This window comes from Urocampus carinirostris, chromosome 10 (assembly GCF_059441175.1).
Source record: "Urocampus carinirostris isolate Australia breed hairy pipefish chromosome 10, RoL_Ucar_1.0, whole genome shotgun sequence".
Taxonomy (NCBI): Eukaryota; Metazoa; Chordata; class Actinopteri; order Syngnathiformes; family Syngnathidae; genus Urocampus; species Urocampus carinirostris.
In genome coordinates this window covers 7,306,133-7,333,147 of record NC_142358.1, presented here as the reverse complement: position 1 = coordinate 7,333,147, position 27,015 = coordinate 7,306,133, and the positions used below count along the sequence as shown (strand labels likewise).

At 37.4% G+C, this 27,015-nt stretch overlaps 1 protein-coding gene across 1 annotated transcript in view; it reads right to left on the bottom strand.

Moving 5' to 3' along the window:
• Positions 1 to 3,253: 3,253 nt before the first annotated feature.
• Positions 3,254 to 27,015, bottom strand: part of ift80 (intraflagellar transport 80 homolog (Chlamydomonas)) — a 66,733-nt gene continuing 42,971 nt past the window's right edge. The window contains exons 10-20 of the mRNA XM_088345646.1: positions 25,550 to 25,668; positions 22,951 to 23,025; positions 19,928 to 20,091; positions 19,775 to 19,839; positions 15,363 to 15,498; positions 12,637 to 12,784; positions 10,845 to 11,016; positions 7,646 to 7,735; positions 7,404 to 7,576; positions 5,142 to 5,265; positions 3,254 to 4,947 (exon numbers count right to left, since the gene is read on the bottom strand). Of these exons, the coding sequence (XP_088201772.1) occupies positions 4,837 to 4,947; positions 5,142 to 5,265; positions 7,404 to 7,576; positions 7,646 to 7,735; positions 10,845 to 11,016; positions 12,637 to 12,784; positions 15,363 to 15,498; positions 19,775 to 19,839; positions 19,928 to 20,091; positions 22,951 to 23,025; positions 25,550 to 25,668 (1,377 nt within the window). The 3' untranslated portion in view covers positions 3,254 to 4,836. The remainder of the gene's footprint in view (positions 4,948 to 5,141; positions 5,266 to 7,403; positions 7,577 to 7,645; positions 7,736 to 10,844; positions 11,017 to 12,636; positions 12,785 to 15,362; positions 15,499 to 19,774; positions 19,840 to 19,927; positions 20,092 to 22,950; positions 23,026 to 25,549; positions 25,669 to 27,015) is intronic.

Genomic DNA, 27,015 nt, shown 5'->3' with positions numbered 1-27,015 from the left:
TTTTAACATTCAAATGTAAGACTTAAGACATTTTAAAGACCACATCCAGTGAAGTTTGAGACAAATCTCGCACCTATTGGGGCGCTGAGTCGTGACTGACCCTGTCGCCCGACGCCACCCAGCCATACTTTAAACGCCGCAGAATGCGCCACACCCGAGGGAGGTGATGCGGTGACCGCGCAGTGGGACCGAACCCTGCCGGCCATGACCAGGCTGCACCTGCGTCCAGGCAACACGGGCAATGGGCGCGCACGAAGGAAGGTGCCAACCGGAAAAGTCAGGGGTGGAGAGTGGCACACTGACGCCACGGGTTTTGGTATAAGCTGGACGACCCCTACCACTCCCTGGTACAGCCAGAAGCCAGTTATACTTTAAATAACTCAAACCAACACAGGTTAAACCTACACTTTCCAATCCCAAAGTTACCCTGACGATGACAGTGGTTTAGAGATTGACCGTAGGTTAAGTGCCAACTTAATGCCACATTTTCAAAATCGCGGAAATCTGAATTTTCCGACCGACACTCTGACCGACATATATCGGTCAAAGATTGTTAAAGTCGGAGAAAATGCAAAATAATTTTACGACACAACCTTCCATACATTTGTTAGTTTACTTACGGTACTATACAGTTATCAGCTCTACGACACAGATTAGACAGAAAAATAGGACATTTAAGACTTGAATTTGAGACTTGTTTAAAAAAATAAAAAATAAAAAAAATAACTTAAGACCTTTTCCAGGCGATTATCAAATTTAAGACTTTTTCAAGTTTTTAAGACCTTTGAGAAACCCTGTATTCCGAAAGACCCCGCTGACCCTTCCCAAAAAATCAATCAACTTCAATTTCAGTTAAAACTAACATCTGCCAACAAGACCACTTTTAAAAGTCTCCTGTGCCTGATCCAGGAGAGAGAACGGAGGCTGGATGGGGGTGGAGTGTTGTGCAGAAACCATCACTCATTCTGCAGCCATCTTTACCTAATGAAATATGAGGTGACCTTTTTGCAACAATCCAAAAACTACTCCTGACACAACATACATCACAGGACCGGGATTTATGTGCTGCTTACACCGATTAAATAAGAGAACGACATTTTCTATAAGCAAGCCATGCAAAGTTCCCGTCAGAATTAGAGAGCAGCCAGGGTTCCTTGTACAAACCGGAGAGTGATTGCGGCGGGCGGTGTAACCCAACACTGGTCGGCCATGACTGATGGCTTCGCTCGGCTGAAGAGAAATCTGAGGGGTTAGCACTTAGAGGCACAAATCCATGTTTAGAACCCACTTAAGGGCCAGATGGGAGGGGAGCGACCCCCCCGGAGAGAAAGAAGACAGTCTTTTTTTGTTCAGTAGACCCATGGGGCATGGCGAAACCCGCCTTACGATGTTTTCACTTTATCGTGCGGGACGCAATGTTGTCTCAGCCCCTCTTTACAGCATTTTCCCCACGGAATGACATTGACAACACATTTTTTAGCATGCCCAAACACTCTTTACGTGCATATCGAGTTACGTCTCTAGGATGCCTGTCTTCGATCGGTCGACGTAAAAAAAAAAACAACTGGCCTGCTATTGGTTTGTGTCATGGCACTATGAAAATGCTGACCTGCCTCAGTTCAGAAAATCGTATGCCTTCTAAAGACATAGCGAGTCGGCGATACCATACTGTTTTATGTACTGTATTTTTCGTTGTGTGTCCCAAGGATTGTAGTGATGCTAAAGGGAGCAGCGAGAACAGGCAAAAAAAAATTACAACTATCAAGAGTCGCTACCCTCTATTGTAACCAAACGACGATCAACTGTATTGTCATATCTAGCATAATGGTTTGCTTTTTAGGGTTAATAGATTTGCTCATATACAGGATTAAATGAGATAATTTATCATTTTTTAAAGTGTACTTTTTTGTTTGTAAGTATATTTTCCCATACAAAGAAAAACCTTTGATTTTCAAAACCCAATCTATTGGAACGAAGCTTGTGATTATCAAGAAATACAAAGATGGCAAACGCATTGTTACGCACATAATTAGTAAAGATAAGGAGACGATTACAGCAAAGAAATCTTTTAAGGGCATGAGTGAAATGTTTAAATCCATTATACCTACACTTGCATCCGCCTCCTACTTAACTCAACCAGCTAAAGTCACATCGCACCAAAGGTAAATAAAATTTAATTTTTCTTTTACATGCATATTTATTAAGTGTGATTTAATCATACACACGCATATTACACATATGTACTACTTACTGTTTACTATTTTGTTATTTTAATGTTTTTATCTGGGGTGGCGAGGGATCAGAAAGCGTTAGTTACACATTACCAGTGTCTGAAACTCATGACAAAAAGTTAGCGGACACAAAGGCAGACAACTCTGAAAAGTTGCCTGCCCCATTTTTCACAACTTGAAACACAATAAGACGACTAATCGTAAAAAAAAAAACTATTGTTGCAAAGTATTAAGGATTGATAATCGAAATATATAACAGAAAAACACTTTAAAATTAAGTTTATTTTAAATTTACATACAACATTGATTGAATGTATATGACACCGGTGTTTTCCATCTGCCATCAGTATATACCTGTATTTACTAATCTTCATTCATGCAATGTTTGCGTTGCGTCTTCTACTACAAGCCACGTGAACTCCTCTTTCCACGATTCTTTTTAATGTACATTTACGTTTTGTAGCGTCATAAATTTTGTTAGCTTCTTTCGAATCTTTCTTCTGGGGCTGAGGTTTTAGCTTGATTCCTAACCACTTATCCATTTTTCTGGTGTTCTCTGTGCGTCTACTTTGGAAAATGATATGCAAATGCACGTTCTTATTATGCTCGGGTAAGTCCGGAAGCACAAAGTTATTCAATGCAGGCTTTTGATTGGCTGCCGAGTATGCAAATTGCCAAACGAACCGATATTCCGAAAATTTACAAACCGAACAAAGATTTCGAAATCAGAATAAAGCAAACGTTTTATTTGCAAAAAATAAATAAAAAAGATTTTTTTCTTCTTTCTTGTTGGCCACCCGGGCAGAGACGTTGTGTAAGTTGTACGACCCACGTAAAAGATGTACGCCCCGGACGTGCGAGCAGACGTTATTTCAAACACTGACATTACTATATTTTTTTATCCCCCGCTATACAACAATTTCCCTTGGCGATCCCGACCTAAGAATGAATTAAAGCCATATCCTAGGGGTCTACTGTAAATGCATAACAGGCAAGAACCAATACATTAATGACACCTTACATTCTTCAATTATTTTTTAATGAGTTTGAATACAAGCTGTATGAAAATCAATAGACACATCACAGGAATGACTAAAATACAGACAGTTAAAATTAGTGATCAATCTTGAACATCCGATGGAATGACAGGAAGGCCACAACGGTGATTTTGGTGCAGAATCGACAAAAGAAATGTGCCAATATCAGAATATTCTCATGTGGCTGTGTCCTTTTATTACTATTTACACCTATTAGGAATACAAATATTTTAATATACATTTAAGACCTAACTATCAACATCATTGTCAGGTTTTGAAACAATTTTGCAATCATTAAAGTTTTTCGGTGGCAAGAAAGTGGGTGAGCAAACAGCAGTCCATGAGCCACGTACGACCTTCAGGCTTTTTAATCAGGCCCTCCCCCCCAAAATAAACAGTCCAAATACAATCATAATTATAATAAACATCTATAACATGTTAAAAATGTACTGGTCTTCCCTTCCGTGTACTGCACTCAATGCCAATGTCCAAGTAGCTGCCTATATTTTTCTGTACTTGCTTTTGCTTGAATATGAATTGAGACACTCTTGTCCCATTTCCCTTCCTAAGTATTGCAGTCAAGCCCAACGTTCAAATAATTAGCTAAATTTTTTTGTTATTTCCATTTTTTTAACATAAATATTTTTAATCAGAATTTGCGTAAAAAGCTAGGTTTTTGATTTTTTTCAATGCATACTATATAAATTAAAAAAATATATAATGCTATATATATATATATATATATATATATATATATATATATATATATACAGGCTATATATTTTACAAAATTATATCACTTTAATTATGACTGGTTAAAACCAATTTGATGAAAATATTTGCTTATAAGCAAGATGAAATATAACATAGATGTTTACTTGTACACTATATGTATTCATAACTGCATGTGAGAAAAAAGGAACAGCCCTACATCATCTATTTTTCTCATGTATAGTTGAGGTATCAGATACCAAAGAATTAATTAAAAAAATTATTTTCCTCCTGGTCTGTCTTTTCTGTTTTTTTTTAAGCCAATGCCCGATACCTGGATGGAATTTTGTAATGATTTATGTGCAAAATGTATTTTAGCTAGCTATCCAGCTACGTAAGTTAGCTAGCAGGGTAGACAAAGATGGAGAAGTGTCTTTTCAAAACTTACATTGATGCCTGATAATTACTAAATATAATGGCTTACTTATTAATGTAAATACATGTATTTTACCTGGGTAGCCAGCCAGCTAGGTAGATAGAGTTGGAGAATTATCTATTTAAAACTTAGGATGATGCCTGACAACTAAATATAATAGCTGAGTAATTAAATACGTCGGACGCATTTTGGATGCCTAGCCAGCTGAAGAAATGAGTTACCTAATTAGCTAACTAATTAGACAGAGATTGAAATGTGTGTTTTTTTCCCTCCCGGCTGAGCCCCTCTACCAATTTGAACCCAATCCGGCCCACGACTCAAAAAGTTTGCCCACATTTTTTATTTAGACTCGTAGCCAACGAAGAATTATGATCTTGCTTTGGTTGTATCTCAATTGAAATTAAAAGGTTCCGCTTTTTAATTAACGTCGCGGCGCCAAGCTGCTCCTGACGGAAGAGTTGGCAGCTTTCTCTCTTTCCTTGGACAACTCCATCTCAATCTTGGCTTGGATATTCTCCCAATCCACCTCCACCTGAGACAAACAGACAGAAATATTCAGAACAGCTCGCTTTCCCGGCTCGCAACTGATTATAAGTTGGAGCGTTTGCATCATGAGTGAAAAGCTTGTAAATGATGGGAGACTGTCGGAAAAAAAGTCTGTTAAATGCCAGGTGATCGCTGCCCGAATCGATAAAGGACAAATACAGCTAGGCTGTTTGGACTTACCCCTTTAGCGTACTGCAGAAACCGCTTGTTGGTCTCCTGCCTGCCAAACGTCTGCAGGAACTTCTCCCGATAGGCGAGGACGGTGTCCACGTGGGTTTTGTGTTTGACTGCCAGCTCAAGCGCCCTGGAAACACACAGATGCATACTGATATCTTCCACTCACTCACATGTCAGAGACGGAAATATTTACATGCACGCAAAAACACAGACTAAAAATGGAGTAAGATAGGTAAAAATAAAGCAAATCAAGTCAAATAATAAAAATGATTTTTAGTAAAATTATTGACATGGCTGTTAAGCCTTTCTCATGGCCAAATTCAAACAAGTTTTATGGACTTTCAAAGCCAAGTTTCCAATTCCTCCGGCACCATTAAATGATGGAATCCTGTGTGAATCATGTATTTTGCAGCGCCACAAATATATCTGCTAAAAACACATGTGATTAAAATCTTGTGCAATTATCAAGACATATCATTTTTAGTAAATTATATTTGTGAATTTAAACAATACGTGAGTATATTTTGGGGTAAAAAGGACCGTAAGATGTAACTTACATTATCAGTTGCACTAAGTTATTCCATTTACTATTTACCACTGGGTAACGCAACCTGAATTTGTTTGTACGGACCATAATAATTTTATAGTGCCCTGTTTAGGTGTAGCATGCACCTGTCCTCTTGGGCATGGAGCACTTCATTGGCAAAGCCTAACCAACTAATGCCAGCTATCGTTAATCACAAGGTAAAAAGAAATGCAAAGCAAAGCAAAGAGAAAACAGTGACAGCTTTATTTTTAAGCAAACTTGGCAACAATTTCAAGCACTTACAAGCACTTCACCAAAAATTCAAGCAATTATCAATCCTTGAAAACAAAAAATTAAAATTCAAGCTTTTTCAAGGATTTCAAGCACCCATATAAACCCTGTATGGATTACAATAGACCCCGAGTTACAGCGAGCCCAGCTAACCATATTTTCACAACACAATGCCCCTCGTCATGACATTTTCCCCACCATACAACATCAACAACGTATTCTTTTGCATACCTAAAAACGTACAAAATGTTGCATTGTTCGTACTTAACACTGTGTAAGTTACGTCTCTAAGAAGCCTCTCTGCTATCGATTGATGTCTTATAAGATTGGTATTAGTTTGCGTCACGGCATCATGAAGATGCTAATATGCTATTGCCTGGCTGAATTCCCTCCCTGAATTCTCAATTTCTCTCTTTGTTTGGATAGGAATTACATGCAACCATTTAAGTTGTTTGGCTATGGGCCCGAAAACTTGCAGAGATGCAAAGTACAAGCTCAACCTACGCTTGAGATAATAAATATAAATAAAGAAGGCCCACGCTTTGTTAACCTTGCAAAGGAACATGGCCGTAACCAATCGTCGATCGGGACCATTTTTAAGATAAGGAGGCGGTTAAAGCAACAAAGTCGTATAAGAGCATTATAGTCATCACAAGTGAACATTTTATAATTGGTTTTGATTCTAAGTCACCGTTTTCTTAACCCTCTGCATCCACCCAATAACTCCACTATACCTTTTCAAGTCACGTCACACCAAAGGTACATAACATTTCATTTTTCCTTTTTATTTATAAACACTATAATGTTGTTTAATCATATGCACATATCTTAAATACAAGTAATACTATAACCAAATTTGGTTACTAACATTTGATATGAATATACCATTTTACATGAAAGGTCACTGGTTCGAGACCGGATGGAAACATTTGTTGGCCTGGAGAGGGCAGGGCGCCACCAGGCTGTACTTACCCAAGACACATCACAGAAAGTAGTGCCCCCACGACCTTAATGGTTAAGGGATCACCCATTAATGTTGTACCCCGGGGTTGCAACTTAATTATTTTAAATATCCATTCATTATCTGCACGGCTCATCCTCAGTAGAGTCGTGGGGGTGCTGGAGTCCATCCCGGCTATCTTCGGGTAGTGGGCAGGGGACACCCGAACTGGTTGCCAGCCAGTCACAGGGCACACAGGGACAGACAATTCGCTCGCTCATTCACACCTAGGGACAATTTGGACCGGCCAATTACCTAACATGTATTTTTTGGAATGTGGGAGGAAACCGGAATGCCCAGAGGAAACCCACATGCAAACTCCTCACATGAAGGCTGGTAGCTGGATTTGATCCCATGACCACAGAACTGTTCTGCGGACAAGCTAACCACTCAGCCGCCACAATAATGACAATTTAATTTAATTATTTCTTTAGTAGCAGTTGCTCACCTCTCCCAGTTGAACAAATCAATGTTGACTTGTATTGCCTGGTAAACGAGTCCTGCTTGTAACAAAGTTGCCTCAGCCTCCTGCACCTGCCCGCTAAAGAGCAGCAGGTGAGCCAAAGAGGACTCCTTGGATGGCTGCTGCTTGATAAAATTGATGTAATGCACTCGCGGTAACTGAGAAGGAAAAGGAGATATTAATTTACATTTATAGAAATCTGAAAAATTCTACGCCGATTCTGTTACTTCTCTAATGGCTGCGTAGGCCATTTCCGCTGTGGTCAGCTCTCTGTTGGCTATCGCCATGGCAGCTAGGCATGCCCACAAAGACTCCTCCTGCAGAAACAAGGAAGCATTTGAATCAGCTGTGTTGGAAGACAAACCCCACGAAACATGGAAGACTCCAGCCCACAAAGACTAGATTGGCTCATTCCCGCTTAATATGGTGTTTTGACATTGTACTATAAATGAAAATGAGATAGCAAGCTTTGTTTGAAAAAATTTAGGAAGATTTTGAATCGGCTGTGTGGGATAAGAGACTTCTAAAACATTTAGGACTGCAGCCCTCAAAGATCAGTTTGGCCCATTCTCGCCTAATATAGTGTTTCAAATTATACTAACATTATGTTGTATATAGAATAAGATAGCAGGGTTAATTAAAACAGAAACCAGGAAGCATTTGAATCAGCTGTGTTGGAAGAGAAAAACCTCCAAAGGAGCCCCCAAAACCCCGATTGTCACCTAATAAGGTGTTTTCACATTATACTATTTATGAGATAAAACAGTAGTTAACTTGGTAAGTTAGATACATTAAAAATAAATACACATAAAAACTAAAATCAGTGCATCCCAAAATAAAATTAACCAGAAATTAAAATACTAATAAATAAAAATAAAATAAATAAACAAAAAACGCACAGTACTTTAAACCAAATAGAAATAAAATAAAGTACATGGAAGATAAAGAAAAAAAAGATAAATTAAGATTTTAAATGAACTATAAATCAAAATTTAAAAATCTATTAAATACTAGGCAAAAATAAAATACATTTCAAAAAGTATAATACAATTGGTATAAATAAATAATATGAACATGCAATAGATTAAAATGAAGTAAAAAACGAATATATGAAAAGATTATTAAATAAACGAAAAATACAAACCAGTCAAATTTCAAATTGCATCTCAAATTAAAATGTAAAATTACCTATAAATTAAATTTGAAAAAAAAAGATAAAATACAATTAAATTCAAAGAATACATCAAAATTAAATTAAATAAAATCATGATAAAATCAAAATAAATTAAAACAATGTAAATTACAATATTTTTATAAAATAATAAATAAATAAAAGAAAAAAAAATGTCAATTTTCACACTGCATCGCAAATTAAATTAGGATTCACTAATAAATGATAAACAAAATAACAATAGAGAATTTAAGAATTTACATTGAAGTAAAATACATAACAATTAAATATTTTAAAATTGCTTTTAATTTTTTAATAGCATGCTTTAACAAGTTTTGGTGTTTTTGAAGTGTGCAGACAGTGAACTTGTGCAACTGCATCATATGTTGGCCATAATGCAGCAGAAAATAGAAATTGCTGGTTTATACATTTGATTATCTGCCCAATAGAGTACAAAATGTTTTCTATAAATGCTTTTTACTAAATCTACATATGAATCACAACATATTTGTACTCATTTAAACCTCACAATGTCATTTTCCTTACATTTTCCTCACATTAAACCCGTAAACAAATGTGTCACCGGCCTCATTAAAAATGCAACCCATCAACTGTCCGGAATCACCGCTGTGAATCACTGGCTTTAATTGCCGTCCATTACCACAACAGAAAGCCTCCAACTGCAAAGCGCTAACCGAAAAACAACACCGCCGTCACGAATCAAACCAGTCACAGATGAAATTGCGTGAGATTTTTTTTTGTGCGAGTGAGTGCCGGATTTGCGACAAACTGGATTCTGGGAAAATCCGCCGTGCTGACAAACTTTTACCAGAAGGACAGATGTGAGGAGGGCGGGAAATATATTTCTAGTCTTGTCTCGCCTATGTCATTGCATCATTGCTTAAAAAGAAGGGCCATATGTAAATATATGACTTTACTAGTATGCTCTCGAGGGGCTAAATGCACTAATTGGTGTCGCTGGGGTAATTGAAAGCTAATTAAAGCCTGCTGGTCTAGGCAATGCAAGGCTTTAGGGCTAGGACCTCAGCTTGGCCTTTTGGCTGAGAGTAAGTGTCCCGGCTCCTAGGCTTTGTAGCGTATTATGAACTGACCGATAACGGATAATGGATAATGAATAACGAAGATAGATCAATAACCCTTAAAAACCCCATAAACCTGTCTGCTGCCATTTCATTTCCGACAGGCTCATGCAGCAGGAAGCCCAACCGCACCTGAGACGTAGCATACTGACATGCAACAATGTGGGGGTTGCAGACAGGAATGCCTTGCAGAGAGTCATTAACACAGCCCAAAGAAGCATCGGCTGTTTTCTGCCCAGTCTGGAGGACAGTTTCGCCAATGTTATTATGGACTCCCCTCACCTTGGCCTCCACCTTTTTGACTGGCTACCTTCAGGAAAACCCTTAAGATCCCTTAAAGCAGCGTTGAGCGAAATTTTTAAATCACAGGTCACATTAGGTTAAGAATTTTTGCATAGGGGTCAGGCCAAGAGGAAAAAAAACTCCTTTTAATGGCTTTCGTTTTTTGTGTGTGCCCATACAATTTTAAATCTCTTATCGCAGCAAATACATCCTGAAAACAGATAACATAAACCTATCCCATTTTTCATATTTGCATTTACCTGCACAAGTTATATTTCATTATGTGTTTATAAAAGGAACCATTTCATCTAGTTGGTTTGAAACACTCAAACTTTACAAATACGTGTGTTGTAAAAACTTGAATAAAAAGTAACAGCAAAGTGATACAATATCTTCCTTTTATGGGCACTACATTTGATCATTTGCATTGAAAAACAAAGAAATGAAATTAATGGTCAAAAAAGCAAGCAGATAAAAATGGTGCAAACTTTTTGAATGTTGGCCCTGAGCACAATGAAACAAGGCTGTGAAAGAAATATATCTATATCCCGCCTATCTATTGAAAAAGGCATGTCCATATTTCTATTTCTCTACTTTAATTTTGGAAACTTGTTGCTGTTATTGTCAATGCAATATTTTTATTGCACTATTGTTCTTATGCACTCACAACTCAGTATACAAACACTAACTTATATCCTAATACAGTATATCCTAACATATGTGTTTTTTTCCCTTACTTTTCTCTTTTACGTCTTTTATTACATGTTTATCTTGGACAGCCGTGTCTAATCTCGTAAGTAACCTTTACTACCTTAGGAACGACAATAAAGAAATTTGTAAGTGATTTCGCTTTATTTGGCTATCGTATCTTACCTTGGCAAATCGGCACAGGCGAAGTGCGTCTTCCCAGCGTGCCGATCCGCTGTATTCATGAAGTAGCGTTGCGTATGGAGGTATGCTAGTGTAAAGCAAAGAACCGTCTCTTTGCCGCAAGCGAATCTTGGTGTCCACGAAGCTCAGGATTTGGGGTGCATGGCTGAACTCACTGGGAAACAAGAAGTGTGAACACAAACCTAAATAAATGTTCATTTTATTATTTTAAAGGATACATATTTTGTGATTTTAAGCCCTTACACACTAAACTAGGAGCATTATTATATCTTAACTTTAATGCAATGCAGATGATTTTTCTAATTTGAAATAAAAAAAGTTTTTTTAGTCAAGTCTCTTCTGCTTAATGTGGTTTGAATTGGGACAGGTGTGTCCAATCACCACACATCTGTCCCTAATTACTCCAAGCATTCATAAAGACAATAAGGAGGGAGCCCATTGTTGTGTCATGTTTTTTTTCACCATCACCTTTACCAATCTATCCTGCTTTGTGAGGTTTGTTTTTTGTTTTCTGGTTCGGACAGTTTATTGTTGGTTTTGACCATTTGTTTTTTACTTTGTGGATGCGTTTTTGATTCAACACAATTATTTTGGAGTAACTTGACATGCTTCCTGCTTTCTGCGTTTGGATCCACCGCAAATTCCCAACATTGTTATCCCCAAACATTTAAAGATTTTTAGATCATTTCTGGGGCCTACTCCAGTCCCTGGCCAGGCATTAATAAATGCCATCGTATTGGTAGCAAAGTACTCTTTTGCCGCGAGAACAACATTAGTAGTTAATGCTAAATAATTTAAAAAAAGGTAATATTAAATACTGATAAAGAAATACACATAAATTAAGTAGAATTAAATGAATTAAATTAAAGTAAAATATAAGACATAAATATAAAAATACATCAATATTAAAATAAATAAAATTAATAAATTATAAAGACAAAATTTCTAACTAAAAACATATAGAATATAATAGAGTGTAAAAACATTACATAAGTCAAATTAAAGTCAAATAAAATCCTAAGAGATAAATATTTTGAAAATATGCATAAAAGATAAACAGCAGATAGTCTTGCTGTTCCTAAAGATACATGAAAATTCTAAATTTACTTTTTATTAAAACCAAAATTAAAAATTAATTCTGAAATACAATGCAAATAAAATAAATGAAGTATAACACAAATGACTATAATATGAAGACAAATATATTGAAATATGTCAAAATAAAGGAACGTATAATATAGATACATTAAATGAATAAGTAAATATATAAATGTAAAAGAAATCAATCTTCATGCAGCCTCCCAAAATAAATTGAAATTTAGGGCAAACTATAAATTTAAATACATACAACACAATATAATTCAAAAAATAGATTAATATAAAAGTAAAATGAAATACAAAAAAAGGAAAAAATAAAACCATTCAAAATAAGTTAAAATGAAGTAACTTTTAATATACATCTATCTATATATTTATCCCTCTCATATCCAGCTAATGGGAGGTGACTAGAGTCAAGAAGACAATCATATTCACCAAACATTCATTCCACTTCATTCTTGCAAACCTGACACTGAATATTAAGCCCACAGCACAACAAGGGGTGAGTTGCTGTGCCATGCAACCCTTCATCGGCAGAGAGGCCCGACAGCATACCATACACTGGTTTACCCCCTTTTTATCACACTGTTCGATCCCACCTCAACCCAACACCCAAATTAAATTGTCAAATATAATACTAATACATTTAATAAAATAAAACAAAGCATCATCTTACGTGCCATCCTTTGTATAGAGTGTCTTGGGAAGTATCTCCTTGTCAATGAAAATAGCACTGGGGTAATACCAGACCATGAACTGGTTGTCTTGGACACCACACAAGATGTTGGCTGCATTGTTCCAGGCCATGCTGTGAATCATGCTACCTGCAAACACACATTCCAACGTATTTAATATACATCACAAAAAGAAAAAAAAAGAGACAAAACTGAGGTCCCTCTTCTATCGCAGTTAATGAGTACCAGAACACCTAATCCCAAAAATCTGCAGAGTACATTCGCTCATTTCTAACATGCACTATGCTGGCCATTGCTCAGCACAGGTGATTTTCATTTTAGGACCCCCACTCTCAGCAATATTTGACTAGTGATAATATATGTGATTTGGGACAATGGTTCGGGGTATATTTTTCAACCCGTGATACACCGAGGCTGCAATGTACGAAGCGCGCAGTAGCTAAAGATCCCTTAAAACGAGGAAAAATAGGCTAGGAGGCAGTTTCTTCTCTAGGGCCATCACAACTCTAAACAATCACGCAAAACAGTAAATATCTATCTTGGGACTTATTACGGAACATTTTTAATTCTAAATGTCACTACACTACTTTTTATTGCAATATTTGTATGATGCACTATTCTTTTATTGCACTATGATATAACTTAAGCCAGTCTATAAGCCAGTCTTTCAGCAAGAGGTGGGCAAACTACAGCCTGCTGGCTGCGTGCGGCCCGCCGAGCTTTTTGATGCGGGCGTCAAACGAAAATGGTCAAAACATAACAACAATACATATAATAAAGTACTACAAATGAAAACAATGGTGCCAACTTTATCCCAATTTCTCCTTTTGTGAGTCCACAACAGAAAATACGACTACAGATAGACTCCAAAATAATTACTACACATTTACCGTAAATTCCGGACTATAAGCCACTACTTTTTTCCCAAATGTTCAGCCCTGCGGCTTATTCAGTGAAGCGGCCAATTTATGTAATTTTTCTAACGGCCACCAGTGGCGCTGGAGTATAAAAGGTAAGATCAAGACCGGTAGAATATGTGCGCCAAGAAAGACTGCAACCTCTAAGTTTATGCATATATTGTCTGAAAAGTAAAAGTACGTTCCGATAATGCAGAAGACGCCCTTGATGGCGATAATTATGCGGAGGATGTTAAGGACGATCTACCATGAAATTCACAACTGCGGGATGTTTTTTTTTTGACAGGTACATTTGATGCATTGCGAGCGTGATCCTACTAGCGTGTCGGTACCTTTCAAAGGCACGGTTTGGGATGAAAGTTATATTATTATTATTAAAGCTTTGAAAACTGTCTCGGTGTATCGTCTTTCTTCGTAAACATGTGTAACCATGTATAATATGTAATTGCAACTGTATATCTTTGTAATGTATTTATTTTAGAGATTTATTCTGTTATGTGTTCTACGGGCCAATCAAAAAGAAGGGGCGGAGCAAACGCGGGCTGTTGGGAATTGGGGTAAAGCTGAGTTACCGGTAGATCTGTCTGTTGTCGCAGCGGACAATAGTGGATATATATTTTTCCCACCCTTAACTTTGGAAATAAACATTTTGTTTCCTTGGATTACTTTCAACGGGACCCGGACTTTACAAGTCTGCATCATACGGTATTACGGGTATCATTTTTGATGCCGATTGTGGTTCTAGGATTGTGCACTATTGAATTTTAGATTGTGTCGGTAGGAGGCCAGGAGGCTAAGACCTTGACTCAGCCTCTTGGGTGGGAGCAAGTGCCTCGGCCTAATGGCTTTGAAGTGTTTTATGATTTGACGATAATGGATAATTGATAAAGAATATAGAACAAATAATCTCTACAAAATCACAATCGTGGAACTTACAGCCTGGTCTGGGTTTAACTTGTGATCGTGTAATAAGTTTTAATGCGGGCGCACGCGACTTATACACAGGTGCAGCTTGTGTAAGAACGAAAGTGGAAAATCACTTAAAAAGTGGTGGGTGCGGCTTATAATCAGGTGCGCTCTATAGTCTGGAATTTACGGTAGTCCTTTTAAAACACTGCAAAAATACTATCACAGTAATATTACAAACATACCTAAGACTACAGAAACACTACCGTGGAAATACTACAAAAATACGAGAAAACCACCACAACAGTAATTCTATAGTACAGAAATACGACTATTGATATATTACCACAAAAATACTACAAATTGCAGTAATACTACAAAATACTACAGCTATACTCCAAAGAATTCTAGTATGGAAATACTACAAAAACAATGCAGAAACATGACAAATATACTACAATAGAAATACTAAAAAATCCAACAGCAGAAATACAACAAAAAATACAACCACAGTAATACTTAAAAAAACTAAAAATCAAATTTAGTGCTCAAACTGGGACCTAATATAGTTTGCTTTGAATGTCAGTGTTTTAAAACCAATTTGATGTGGCTAATGTTATTAAAAAGAAACAACATGTAGACGTCTGCATGTATTATTTATTCATGAATTTAAAAAATTGGGTAGGTCCCCCACACCTGCTCTAAACACTACATTATTACTAATATTTTGCCTGGCATTCTTTTATCTCGTCTTTCTCTTTCAGGTTTTTATTACATTTTTACCCTGGCGTGCCATGTCTGATCTCAATCACTGTTTCACCACTTTGATATCAATGACAATAAAAGACCTTTCGATTCAATTACATTACATTATTTGTTCTCACCGATTTTGCTAATCTTGGGCTCACGTCCGAGGTACCGCACAGCAGTAAGATATAGGTCTCGGTTTTTGTCGATCAGAGCGATCTTCCTCTCGGTGGAGGGACCGCACTGATCCAGAGCGATCTCCACCACTTCCAGCTGCACATAGAGCGAAAACACACACAAGAAGAGAGTGGCAGAAACAAGGCATAAGCTTGCACTGTGACCCGTCAATCATGTTGCAGAAGACGAGAACTTGTGTTTGAGTGGGCCACATACATGCAGGGATCCAAGAAAAGCAAAGCCAACGTGAGCGCACGCGATTGTTTTGAGGTCAGCGCCAGCTGGCTTTTGCTCAGCGCGCTTGAAAAGGCAACGCCGGGCTGACAGCAACTACTGCTACCTCTCGTTCCCTTTTCTGGGTTTTCCATACAATGAACCCACCATGAACCGGTAACGTTCATACACAGAAAAAGAGGTACTACTATCTCTTATTAACATATAAATGTTTGTATGGACTTGCACCGTCTTATCTCTCTGATTTGATTTCCCCCTATGTTACTGCACGGAGTCTGCGCTCGGAAAATGCCGGTCTACTTGTGACTCAGAGAGCCAAGAAGTCTGCAGGCTCGAGAGCATTCTCCATCCGGGCCCCGGTGTTATGGAATTCCCTGCCTCTGGAGATAAGATCTGCAACTTCAATGGAGGTTTTTAAACCGAGGCTTAAGACAAACTTCTATTCCAAAGCTTATGATTGATGCCCACCTCATATTCTGTATTGTCCTGTCTTTTTCCGACTGCCTGCCTGGTGGTGATACGAAGGAGAAGGACGATTTGGAGATGAGTCAGCGGACCAGCGTTTGACCTGAAGCATGTGAACGCCTGCATGGACCAGCTGGCAGAGATGGGAAACTGCGTCGTGGCCGTCATAGACTTTCTGGACTAGTTTACAGGCTGAGGGCGTCGCTGCACTTTCCGGACAAATTTTCAACAGGTTACCTAGTGTTTACTATGCTTGTGTATAGTAATGCTAATTGTGATTCACCCTGGTCATCCTGGAAGGGGGATTACCACTTGTGAGGTCCTTTCTCAAGGTTTCTCTTTTTCCCCACGCTGAGGTTTTGAGTTGTTCCTTGCCCGCATGTTGGTTTAAGATCAGGTAATTGTAATCCTGTGCAGTCCTTTGAGACATTTTTGTGATTAAGGGCTATATAAATAAATGTGACTTGACTTGACTTGACTACTACCAGGGTAGGGGAATAACAGAATGCATGCAACGGTGTTACGTAATTAGGATACAAACAAATTTAATTGTTTTCCGTTAGTTACAGAAAAAAGACTTCATCAAATTACAGGTACATTTAGTTAAAATAAGGAATATTTTGCAGGATAACTGTTTTATTTTAAACTACATTTACATATAGACTAATTGTGTCTATAATATTTTCAATCACTGACACTCAATAGATGTGTGTAGTAGTATCTGTTGCGCAAACTCATACATTGTGTTGCATGAAATATCAATTTTCTTATTGGCTGTATTTTATTTATTCTTCTTCAATTAAGCATTCATTTTGTTGAATTGGGGTGAGCCTGGAGCTTCGTGATACGTTCAGGGATATTTAGTAAATATGATCGTCTTCTTTTTGTTTGTTGCAGTTAACTGGTGTTAAAAATGTCCATGACAATGTTTTACTTAGCATAGTAAATCTGAATATTGTCAAGAGATTTGGCATCCCTGCTTTGAACAAGTACAACTTGGACACGAGACATCTCAGAGTTTGTTGGAAAATTTGAAAGTGAACACTGTGTTTAAGACAAAATTGGGTTCTTAATGTTTTCCTAATAGAAACTTAAACAGAACGATGTGAAAGAGAAAGTTATATTTTTGCCTAATAAAATATGCAACGTGGTCAAAATGTAAAAACTTTTGTAGGACTGTAAGTAACTACCTGACCTTGGTTTCCTCCAGTTTGTTTTAAGGTTACATTGTTCATTTATCTTCAACATAATTTAGATATTTTATTTAAATCGTCATTATTCAATTCAAAATTAATAGACAACAGTTAATATAATTAAATAAATAAACACCAACAAGATAAATAAAAACATGAATAAATAAGATGTTCACGTTGCGTCCCAAAATAGATATTTGAAAGAACTTTAAATAAATAAAAAGTAGAATAATCAAAATGGAATCAAACTCATAAATAAAAAAAAAATACAAACATGTAAGAGGATTTTCACACTGGATCTGAAAATAGATAGGAATTTAAAACAAGCTTTACATTTAAATTAAAGCTACAGTGTGTAATATTTGACAAATAGATGGCACTGTGTTGTCAGGTGCGAGTGAGGGCCAGTGCCACAGTGCACAGTGTGGTGGCGACCTAATTGGTGATACAGATTTCTCGACCTATGATTTTTTTTTAAAATGAAAAATAACATTGGTATTTTAGTATTTTTAGTATTTAAGATAGTTAGTATTCAAATCAATGCTTTTTTAAAAGGAATGAACGTCTTTTGTATCACTAGGAGGCACTCAATATTACACACTGTCCCTTTAATTAAAAATAGTATAAAATATACAATTAAAAAAGATCAATAAAAATGATGTAAAATAAACTAAAAACTGAAATAAAAATAAATTAAATACATAAGAAATACAATAAAGTAAAATAAAAAAATAAATAAGTAAATTAAAAAAAATTATAAAAAGCAGTCCTTTTTTATGCCACTTCCCAAAATGAAAAGTAGCTGTTAATTAAATATAAAATATTTTACAATGAAAAAATTAAATAAAAATTAAGTAAAAAAAAAAAAAAAGAACTAACATGAAGCAATACAAATAAATAAATGAAAATGCACTTAAAAAGAAGTAAATGATAAGAACTGTCAATTTTCAAGCTCAATCCCTAATCAAATTAATATTTAAAATTGACTAAAACAATAAAATGGAATATAATTATAGTAAAAAAATAATATACAGTGCAAAATTAAGCAAAACAAAGTAAAATACTACTAATAAAATACAAATCAATCAAATAAATTAAATTAAGTAAATCGTCATACAAATAACTACATAAATATAAAGGCGGCAGTAGCTCAGGAGGTAGAGCGATCGTTTTAGGATTAAGGGATCCCAGTTCGAATCCCGGCTTGTCCGTGTTACATGCCGAAGTGTCCTTGGGTAAGACACTGAACCCCCAATACCCCCAATAAGCAGGTTAGCGCCTTACATGGCTGCACAGATCACGGCCGCTATTGGGAAATGTGAAGCACAATGTAAAGCGCTTTGGGAAGTCATTGACTTGAAAAGCGCTATATAAATGCAGATCATTTCATTCATTTCAAATAAATTACAATTCAAAATTAACAAAAAGCTTAAAAGTAGCAAAATAATATTCCATGTTCTGTATAGTCAAGTGAAGTCATTGTTATTTGTATAGCCCTTAAGGAGTCTCTGTTTAGCAAATAAAAATGCAATAAATGATTTTTTTTCAACATTAAATATACTCTCCTTAATTAAAAAAAAATGTTCTCGGTAATTTAATTATTAAATTATTATTATCATTTAATTTATTTAATTATTTATATCTGTACATTCAAGGAAACTGTGCGGGTCAGATGTATCGACATTTCGTTCTGTATACACGTGTACTAGAATGACAATAAAGTAGATCTGAATATGAATCTGAACTGTACGAATTAAGGACCTGATCCAAATGATAATTATAATAAATATCTAAGTAAGTAATCATTAAACATGCTTTACACCGAACCCGACCAATTCACTTGATTTAAGGAACCAAACTCGGCCCGCGGTAAACCCGAAGCTTTAACTCAGCTCGGTGCGTACTTCTGCACAGAGGTGTGGGTTTTGGCGCCGAAGTTCAGAAAATATTACTCAAGTAGAAGTAAAAAGCAGTCATCTAAATAATTACTAGAGTAAAAGTAAGTGCATAGCAGTGCAGATCCCAGCCAATATCTGCACCGCTTATCCTCAGTAGGGTCGCGGCGGTGCTGGAGCCCATCCCAGCTGTCCTCGGGCAGTGGGCAGGGGACACGCTGGACTGGTTGCCAGCCAGTGCAGTTCCCTCACGGGGAAAAAAGCGATAATTGTGCTCCATTTAAGTATAAAAAGGTATTTATTTAGTAGAAAGAAACAACTCAAAACAGATTGTAACTTGAACATTTACACTTTGAATTAAAAAAAAAGCCTGATAATGGGATTAAACGATCACTCATCAAATAAATAAACCAATGAAGGATGATTTAGATAATTAACTTGATGATATTATAAAGTAAAAAAACACATCATAAAAGGTTGAACTTTATTAACCTCCTACCAAAGCGGCATCAGACTATTTTTATGTTACAATCCTGAAAATATTGTCACGAACCAGAAGTCCGTCCCACCATTGGATTTGCCTACCTTGTGAGTCAACGTCTTCCCGTCACCAAGAGGTTTGCCAGTCAAGGCGTCAAAGAGAAGGATGACTAGCAGGGATCATTCACAAAAAGAAAAAAAGAAAGTTTGCAAAAAAGTATTTTGTGTTTATAACAATGATAAAGAGCAACGCCTCACCTTTTTCATCACTTTTGTCACGGATGGCCACAATGTCGTTACTGAGTGAGACGCACTGAGCGTTGAGCATGTCAGCTCTCATGCCGGGAAATTTCGGTGATGAAATGAGTCGGCCCTCGTAAGAGAATATATACAAACCTGCTCCGTCCACTAGAAGAGCGTGCCTGAGAAAAACAGAGGAGCAAGGTAAGCAAACACAGAACAGACATTTTATTTATCTAATAAAGCAGATGGTCGTTCGATATGGGAGGCCAAGATCGCCATATTTCTCGTTGCCGACACGCAGCCCCATACCATCACACTGCCATCACCATGCTTTACTGTTGGCATCATGTTCTTTTTGTCAAATGCAGTGCCATTTTAACACACACCTTAGGAAAAGTTCAAATTGCGACTTATCAGTCCACAAAATGTTTCTTTAAAAGTCTTGAGGATAATCAAGATGCCTTTAGGCAAATGTGAGAAGATTCTTTGTATTCTTTTGTGACAGCAGTGGTTTTCCACTGGGAACTCACCCACGGACGCCATTTATGGCCAGTGTCTTTCTTTTGGGCAGTGTTCTAATACTTTTTAACAAAGGGCCAGACATGCCGAGATTTTTTTTGTGCCTTAATAAATGGACTCAACATTTCAAAACTGAATTTTGTATTTCCTTGAGCTGTCTCTATGTAATGGTTTGACGATCTAAAACATTTGTGAGTGATAAATTAGCAAAAAACACAGAAATCCAGAGTGGGGCATAGACGTTTTCAGGGCGCAGTATAGAGAGATTTGTATACCCACCTTGTACATATTTTACAGTGTGGAATATAATGTATTTGACAAAAAATATATTACATGCCCAAAAACATAAAAAAGAAGTGTTTGTGCTATGACAAGTTAAGTTTCTAAAATGGCTGTCAGCTGATGGCCCCGGCATTAGAAAAGCTGGTCAGCAATTGGTTTGTGTCATGGGGTCATGAAAATGCTGATATGCTATTGGCTAAACTCCCTCCCACAATGCCTTTCTCTCTCTAGTTTCACCTCAGAAAATCCTGTTAAAAACTTTATTCCGTCCCAATACTTGCAGTAATGCTTAATGGAAAAGCAAGAAGATAATAACAAAATAAACAAAGCTAGATTTTATAAAAAATACATGAAAAAAAACACACGCATCTTTACCCTTTTTTTTTACCTGTATTTAGGTATGAATGCAACACAGTGATCCCTCGCTAGTTAGCAAATATGTTCTTTGCTGCTTCACTGCATTTCAGGTTGAAAATATTTTAAAAATGTTAAAAATATCTATCATCTCATCTCATTAGCTGCACCGCTTATCCTCAGTAGGGTCGCGGGGGTGCTGGAGCCCTTCCCAGCAATCATCGGGCAGTGGGCAGGGGACACCCGGAATTGGTTGCTAGCCAATCGCAGGGCACACGGGGACAGACAACTCACTCGCACAGTCACACCTAGGGACAATTTGGACTGGCCAATTCACCTGAAAAGCATGTCTTTGGAATGTGGGAGGAAACCGGGGTACCTGGAGGAAACCCACGCAAGCACGGGGAGAACATACAAACTCCGCACAGTAAGGCCGGGAGCTGGATTTGAACCCACGCAGGAGGTTCCCACGACCTCAGAACTGTGCCGCACATGCGCTAACCACTGCGCCGCCGTGCTTGTTAAAAATATTTAACAAAAATTTAAGCTTTGCTGCTTGTGTGTACAGAATGCAGAGAGCATTTATTTTTCGGTTCAGGCCGTTGAAGCATAAAGTTGTGGTCCACCTATCACGAACTGCACCGCCTGTCCGCGGTTCAACATCCCCAGTCGACTATTGATGAGAGTGAAGCAGAGAGAACAGAAAAGTATGATGCATGGTGGCTTTTTTTTGGCCATGATTTCCGCCTAAAATAAACTGCACTCGTGCGTCCGCCATCCATTTTCCCCAATCCCATATTGCTGCAAGCAAAGACAGGCAGAAGGCACTTTTGTTGAATGCATGCCTAACTAAACTGAACTGCACTGTTTTGGCTGCCATCCATTATTTCCAGTGGACTATTGCTGAAAGCTGGAGTCGAGAAATATAATCTGTGTCATTTCTTCCTCTTAAAATGACAACGGGTGCCGAGAGAGCGTGTCATGCATGGCGGGTGTTTTCTAGTTTTTTTCCCGCCCCAAATCAACTGCACTCAGGCAGCCATGAGCCATTATGTGCAATTCCATATTGCTGCAAACGAGGACCTGCAAAAGGCACTTTTTATCTGGAGGTGATCCGTTCTGGCTCGGTAAAAACGATTAGCAGCGATCCTTTATCCCCAGTGGACGACTGCTAAAAGCGGGGGCAGAAAAAGCAAATTTGTGTCATGCATGGCAGCTTTTTTTCACCCATTCTTTTCCACTGATCTTTTGCAAAACATGGTTCTGAAATAAAAAGGCCATTGCGAGATAAATAGGACATTTAAAAATAAAAATACATTGTTGGGAAAAAAAACACAAACACAAAAACAATCATTTTCTTTCGAATCAAGCCATGGAAAAGACAAGAAAAGCATGACATTCTGAAAAGTAAAACATTCTGAATTACTTAATCATGATAAAGTTTTGAAGTATAATATGTACATATTCCAAAATAATGACACCTTATTTTAAATTATTGCATTATTTCCTCATATATTTACCTAAACGTTTTTGATTTCAAAAGGTCGTTTTTATTTACTGTATTTTGTGCTCAGGCTTCTATAGTTAGCTGGGAGACATTTATGCACATTAAAAACACCAGCGCCCTACTCAGTTAGAGGCTCGGCTGTGATTATAGAATGACAAGTAATCCATTTGGCAGGATGATGAGTGTCAGAGACACAGTACTGGAGTGCTGCATAAGAGCTACTCTATTATAATCAGATTTTCCCGAGCGGTTACACTATCAGAGTTATTATACGACATACTTAAGCTAAGCTACAGCTCCCCTGAAGATGCGCCGTGCCCGTGCCTGCGTGATCACGCTCCCCCTCCCTCGTTGCCGGGATTACGAGGACGCTCACCTCTCCGCTTGCAGAATGAGGCTGACTGTTCCCTCTTTCAGGTCAAAAATGGAAGGAGTGTTCCAGTTTCGTGTGCTAAAGTAAACAAAACACACAAATATGAGCTCATATCAACTGTGGCGAAAAAAAAAAAAGTGTTTTACTATGTTGTAATACCCATCTAATACATAATATGCTTTTGAAAATATAAATATATATAAAAAAGAGTACAGGTGTTGCATTTCCCCAAAATATTTTCTTAAAAACATTTTTATTATATTCATATGTATCGTATGTATTAGTGTATTAGTGTTTTTATTAGTATATTACAGTTTACCCCAAAATTAAAATACAAACTTTATTTTAAGAAGATTTTCCCTTTCACTATAAATAGCCATTATCAACTGTAGTTGACCGAAAGTAATTTTCAGCTTTCAATGAACACCCAGGATACAGTGTCCTCACCTCACGATGTCTTCACTTAACATTATGGAATTGGATGTGTTTGCAGATCCCCGTTACAGCATTTACCCCACTATACAATATTGGGAATTAAAAAAACCTTTCATACGCATATGTTGAGTTATGTCTCTAAAACGCCTGTCTGCTATTGGTCGACAACATATAGGCAGTTGGTCTGCTATTGGTTTACAATGTTTTCACATCATGTGTGGAAAGTTTTTTCAGACCGTCTTAATGCATTTTTTGTGTACATTGCAACATCAATGACAAAGACTTACAAAATTCAAACTTTGCGGTGTACTAGTTATGATGAGTTAAGATCTAAAAGATGTCTGTCTGCTATTGGTCAACATCTTATAAGATGCTGGTCTGCTATTAGTTTACGTCACAAAAAAAAGAATATGCCGATATGCTATTGGCTGATCTCCCTCCTATGATGCCTTTCTCTCTATTGTTTCAGTTCTGAATCTTGTGTAGCAAATTTGTTTAGCTAAGGTTCTAAAGACTTGCAGTGATGGTAAAGGGAGAAGCAAGAAAATGATAACCATGGAAAAGAGGCTTATGATAATAAATATGAAGAAGAAAGACACACATGGCCATAACCAAATCGACGATTGGGACACTTATTAAGAATAAAATCGCAAAATTTTTCTCAGGGTGTGAAAATTCCTAAAAATGGAAGTTTTAAAATCGGTGTCCATTTTAACTGCCAGTGACACCCCCCCCCCCCATTGCACCCACCCACTAACTCCACTGTATCAGCTCAAGTCACATCACAACAAAGGGAATTACGATTTAATTTTCCCTTACATGTAATTTTGCTAAAATTGTGGTTCAATTATATCTACATATTTTAAATATAAGTAGGACTTACTATATTGTATTATGTATAATTATAGACAGGGTTGGGTAGGGTTACTTTAACTGGATTACTTTCAATTACTTTTGGATTACTCCTATACCAAATATGCTAATAAAAGACAAAAGAAACTAAATATGAATAAAATGACTAAATTTTGTGCAGGCTTGGGGAGTAACGGAATACATGGAACGGCAAAAATGATGTTGGCAAGCTGTTTGGATTTATTTTCCTTTTGTTTCTGTAGTATTTTATGTTAGTTTTGCGGGAGATCAAAGAAATCAAAGCCAGGAGAGAAAGCTTACCACGTGTTGTGAGTCATCATTTTATTCATATTTAGTTTATTTTGTCTTTTATTAGCATATTTGGTATTGGAGTAATCCAAAAGTAATTGAAAGTAATCCAGTTAAAGTAACCCTACCCAACCCTGATTATAGACAATGATTATGTTTTAACCTGGGGCACCGGGATACAGACCACATAAGCATCACATTATCATTGTCATGATTGCCCTATTTGGAACACCTGTGGCAGCTTGATTGACGCCAACAGCCAGGACAAGCTGATTGGTGGCCACACCCTTCTTTAGCCCATGTCTTCTGTTCAAACTTTGTCAGATCAATTGCGAGCTGTTGTGTTGTCACTCAGTGAGCGTTTTCGTCTGACTCAGTCCCTGTTAAACCTGTTTTCTGCCTGATCCCCGTTTTCGACCCATTTCTGAACCTGACTACGCCTGTTCAGCCTGCCGCTTGCCTACGATCACTTTTATGAACTCAACATCGCCTCTGATCTCCAGCCCTGGTCAAACGACGTGCCATTCCCGCCTGCCTTCTTCCGACACAGAAGTGTCACCCCCGCCTTGCTCGATTCCGTTCTCCGCCAGTCCTCGGATCAAGCAGTCAAGCAAGCCTAAAATCTCACTCTCTTTCAATAAAATCTGAGAAACGCATGCAATTGAGTCCTGTGTTCGTTCTGGTCTGTGACAATCATAGGTTTCTATCCCCCACCATACAACAATTCCACCTTGGAATCCCCACCTTAGAATGGATTAATGTTGTATCCTGGAATCTACTGTACCTAGATGTTTCCATGGACTTTTCACTCAACGTCCTTTTAACTTTCAAAACAGCTTTGAAGATGAAAAACTGCATTTTGGTTTGGCAGAGCACGACGTGTGAATTGATGTCCATATAAGGACGTTCGTGAACCCGCAACGAGCAGTAACATCATATTCCATATGAAGAAAGCGGGTGAAAAATGGCTGCTGCGGCAAGAAAAGATGCGCTGACAAGTGCTTACTTGTAGATGTAGCACTGAAGGGACGTAGCTACCACCAAGTGGCCGAAAGCCAACGAGGCTTTGATGATTCGATCTCTGAACTCCAACACGTCCACCGCATCGTTCATCACATTCCTTACCTGTGGAAAAAAAATATATAGAATGGCACATGAAAGATTTGTGCAGAGCGCGTAAAATTTTTATTTATATACACAGGAAGCAGTATATCACATATCTAAGCATCTGTAGAGTAAGTGTGGTCAGGGCAAGACATTTTTACCTGATAGATAAATACTTCCCAAGCCGTGAATGAATGAAAACGTTTTTTCCAGCTCCAGGTGAGAGGTGGGGTTATTTTTGTAGCTTTTCAAATCTTCCTCCTTGGCCCCTTCCGGCGAGCCGGATTTACAAAAAAACAACAACACTCGACCGCACGTTGGTAAATTTAGCTGGCTGATTCACAAACCACCGGCAGATGTGCACATTTAAGAAACCCCGGCAAAAAAAGTAGTTGATGACCTGTATTTGTTTGGTTTACGAAAGCTACATTCAGTGAAGATTCCCGATCATGTGATTTTTTTTGGTATCCCTTTCTAAAAGCGTGTACTTTGTGGTGACAAAGTGTAAAAAAGTAGAGCAAAGAGGCAGCTAGACAGGGGAGCCATTGTCATTGCAAGGGAAGCGTCCAAATATAACATATGACTACAAGTTTCAAACTAAAAAAAGACTGACGAGTGAAGCACATATGCTCATTGTGAGGTATTAAGACAGAAATGTGAGTTCTGCAAGTGCAATTCAGTTCCCTCACTATATCGATATTGGCCTCAGTGTCCTCTGAGCGTTGACGTTTTTTTTCCATGAATTAATTCTATGGATTTTTGTGTACATTGGCGGGTTTTTAGCCTCACTTAGTAGAGTCAAACCATTTGCAAAACTGAGTTGTTTCCTGGGTGCTGATTGGAACAATTCGAATGACTAGTTTTGGGCATGTTACTTTAAAAAAATAATCGTCATATAGACTCACTACTTCTTCCAAAGTAACTGAGTTAGTAACTGAGTTACTCTCTAGTAAAAGTAACTGGTTACCAGGGAAAGCAACTATTTACTTTACTTAAAAAAGTTGCATGTCAAAGAATTTGTAAATTTCCGAGCAGTATTCAAGTCAGTTGAAGAGAAAAACATACAGGTAGTTACTTGTCTTGTAGAACCTTGAAATATTTATTTCACCTCACCAGCAACAAAATTATCCTACACTTAAAGTGCAACAAAAATAAACATTAAAAAATATAACAAAAAAAATAATCAGCAGTAAACAATATAAAGTGAGTTTAACAAATTCAATCTAACTCAAATCCTTTTTGGCTTCACTCACTAAAAAGAGGTTTCGGCTCCCAAATGGCTCTTCAGGTTGTTTTTGTTGTTTCATCCATATATCATCATTTATGTATTATAATGAATGACTTAAAAAGTGGGGAAAATAGAGAAAA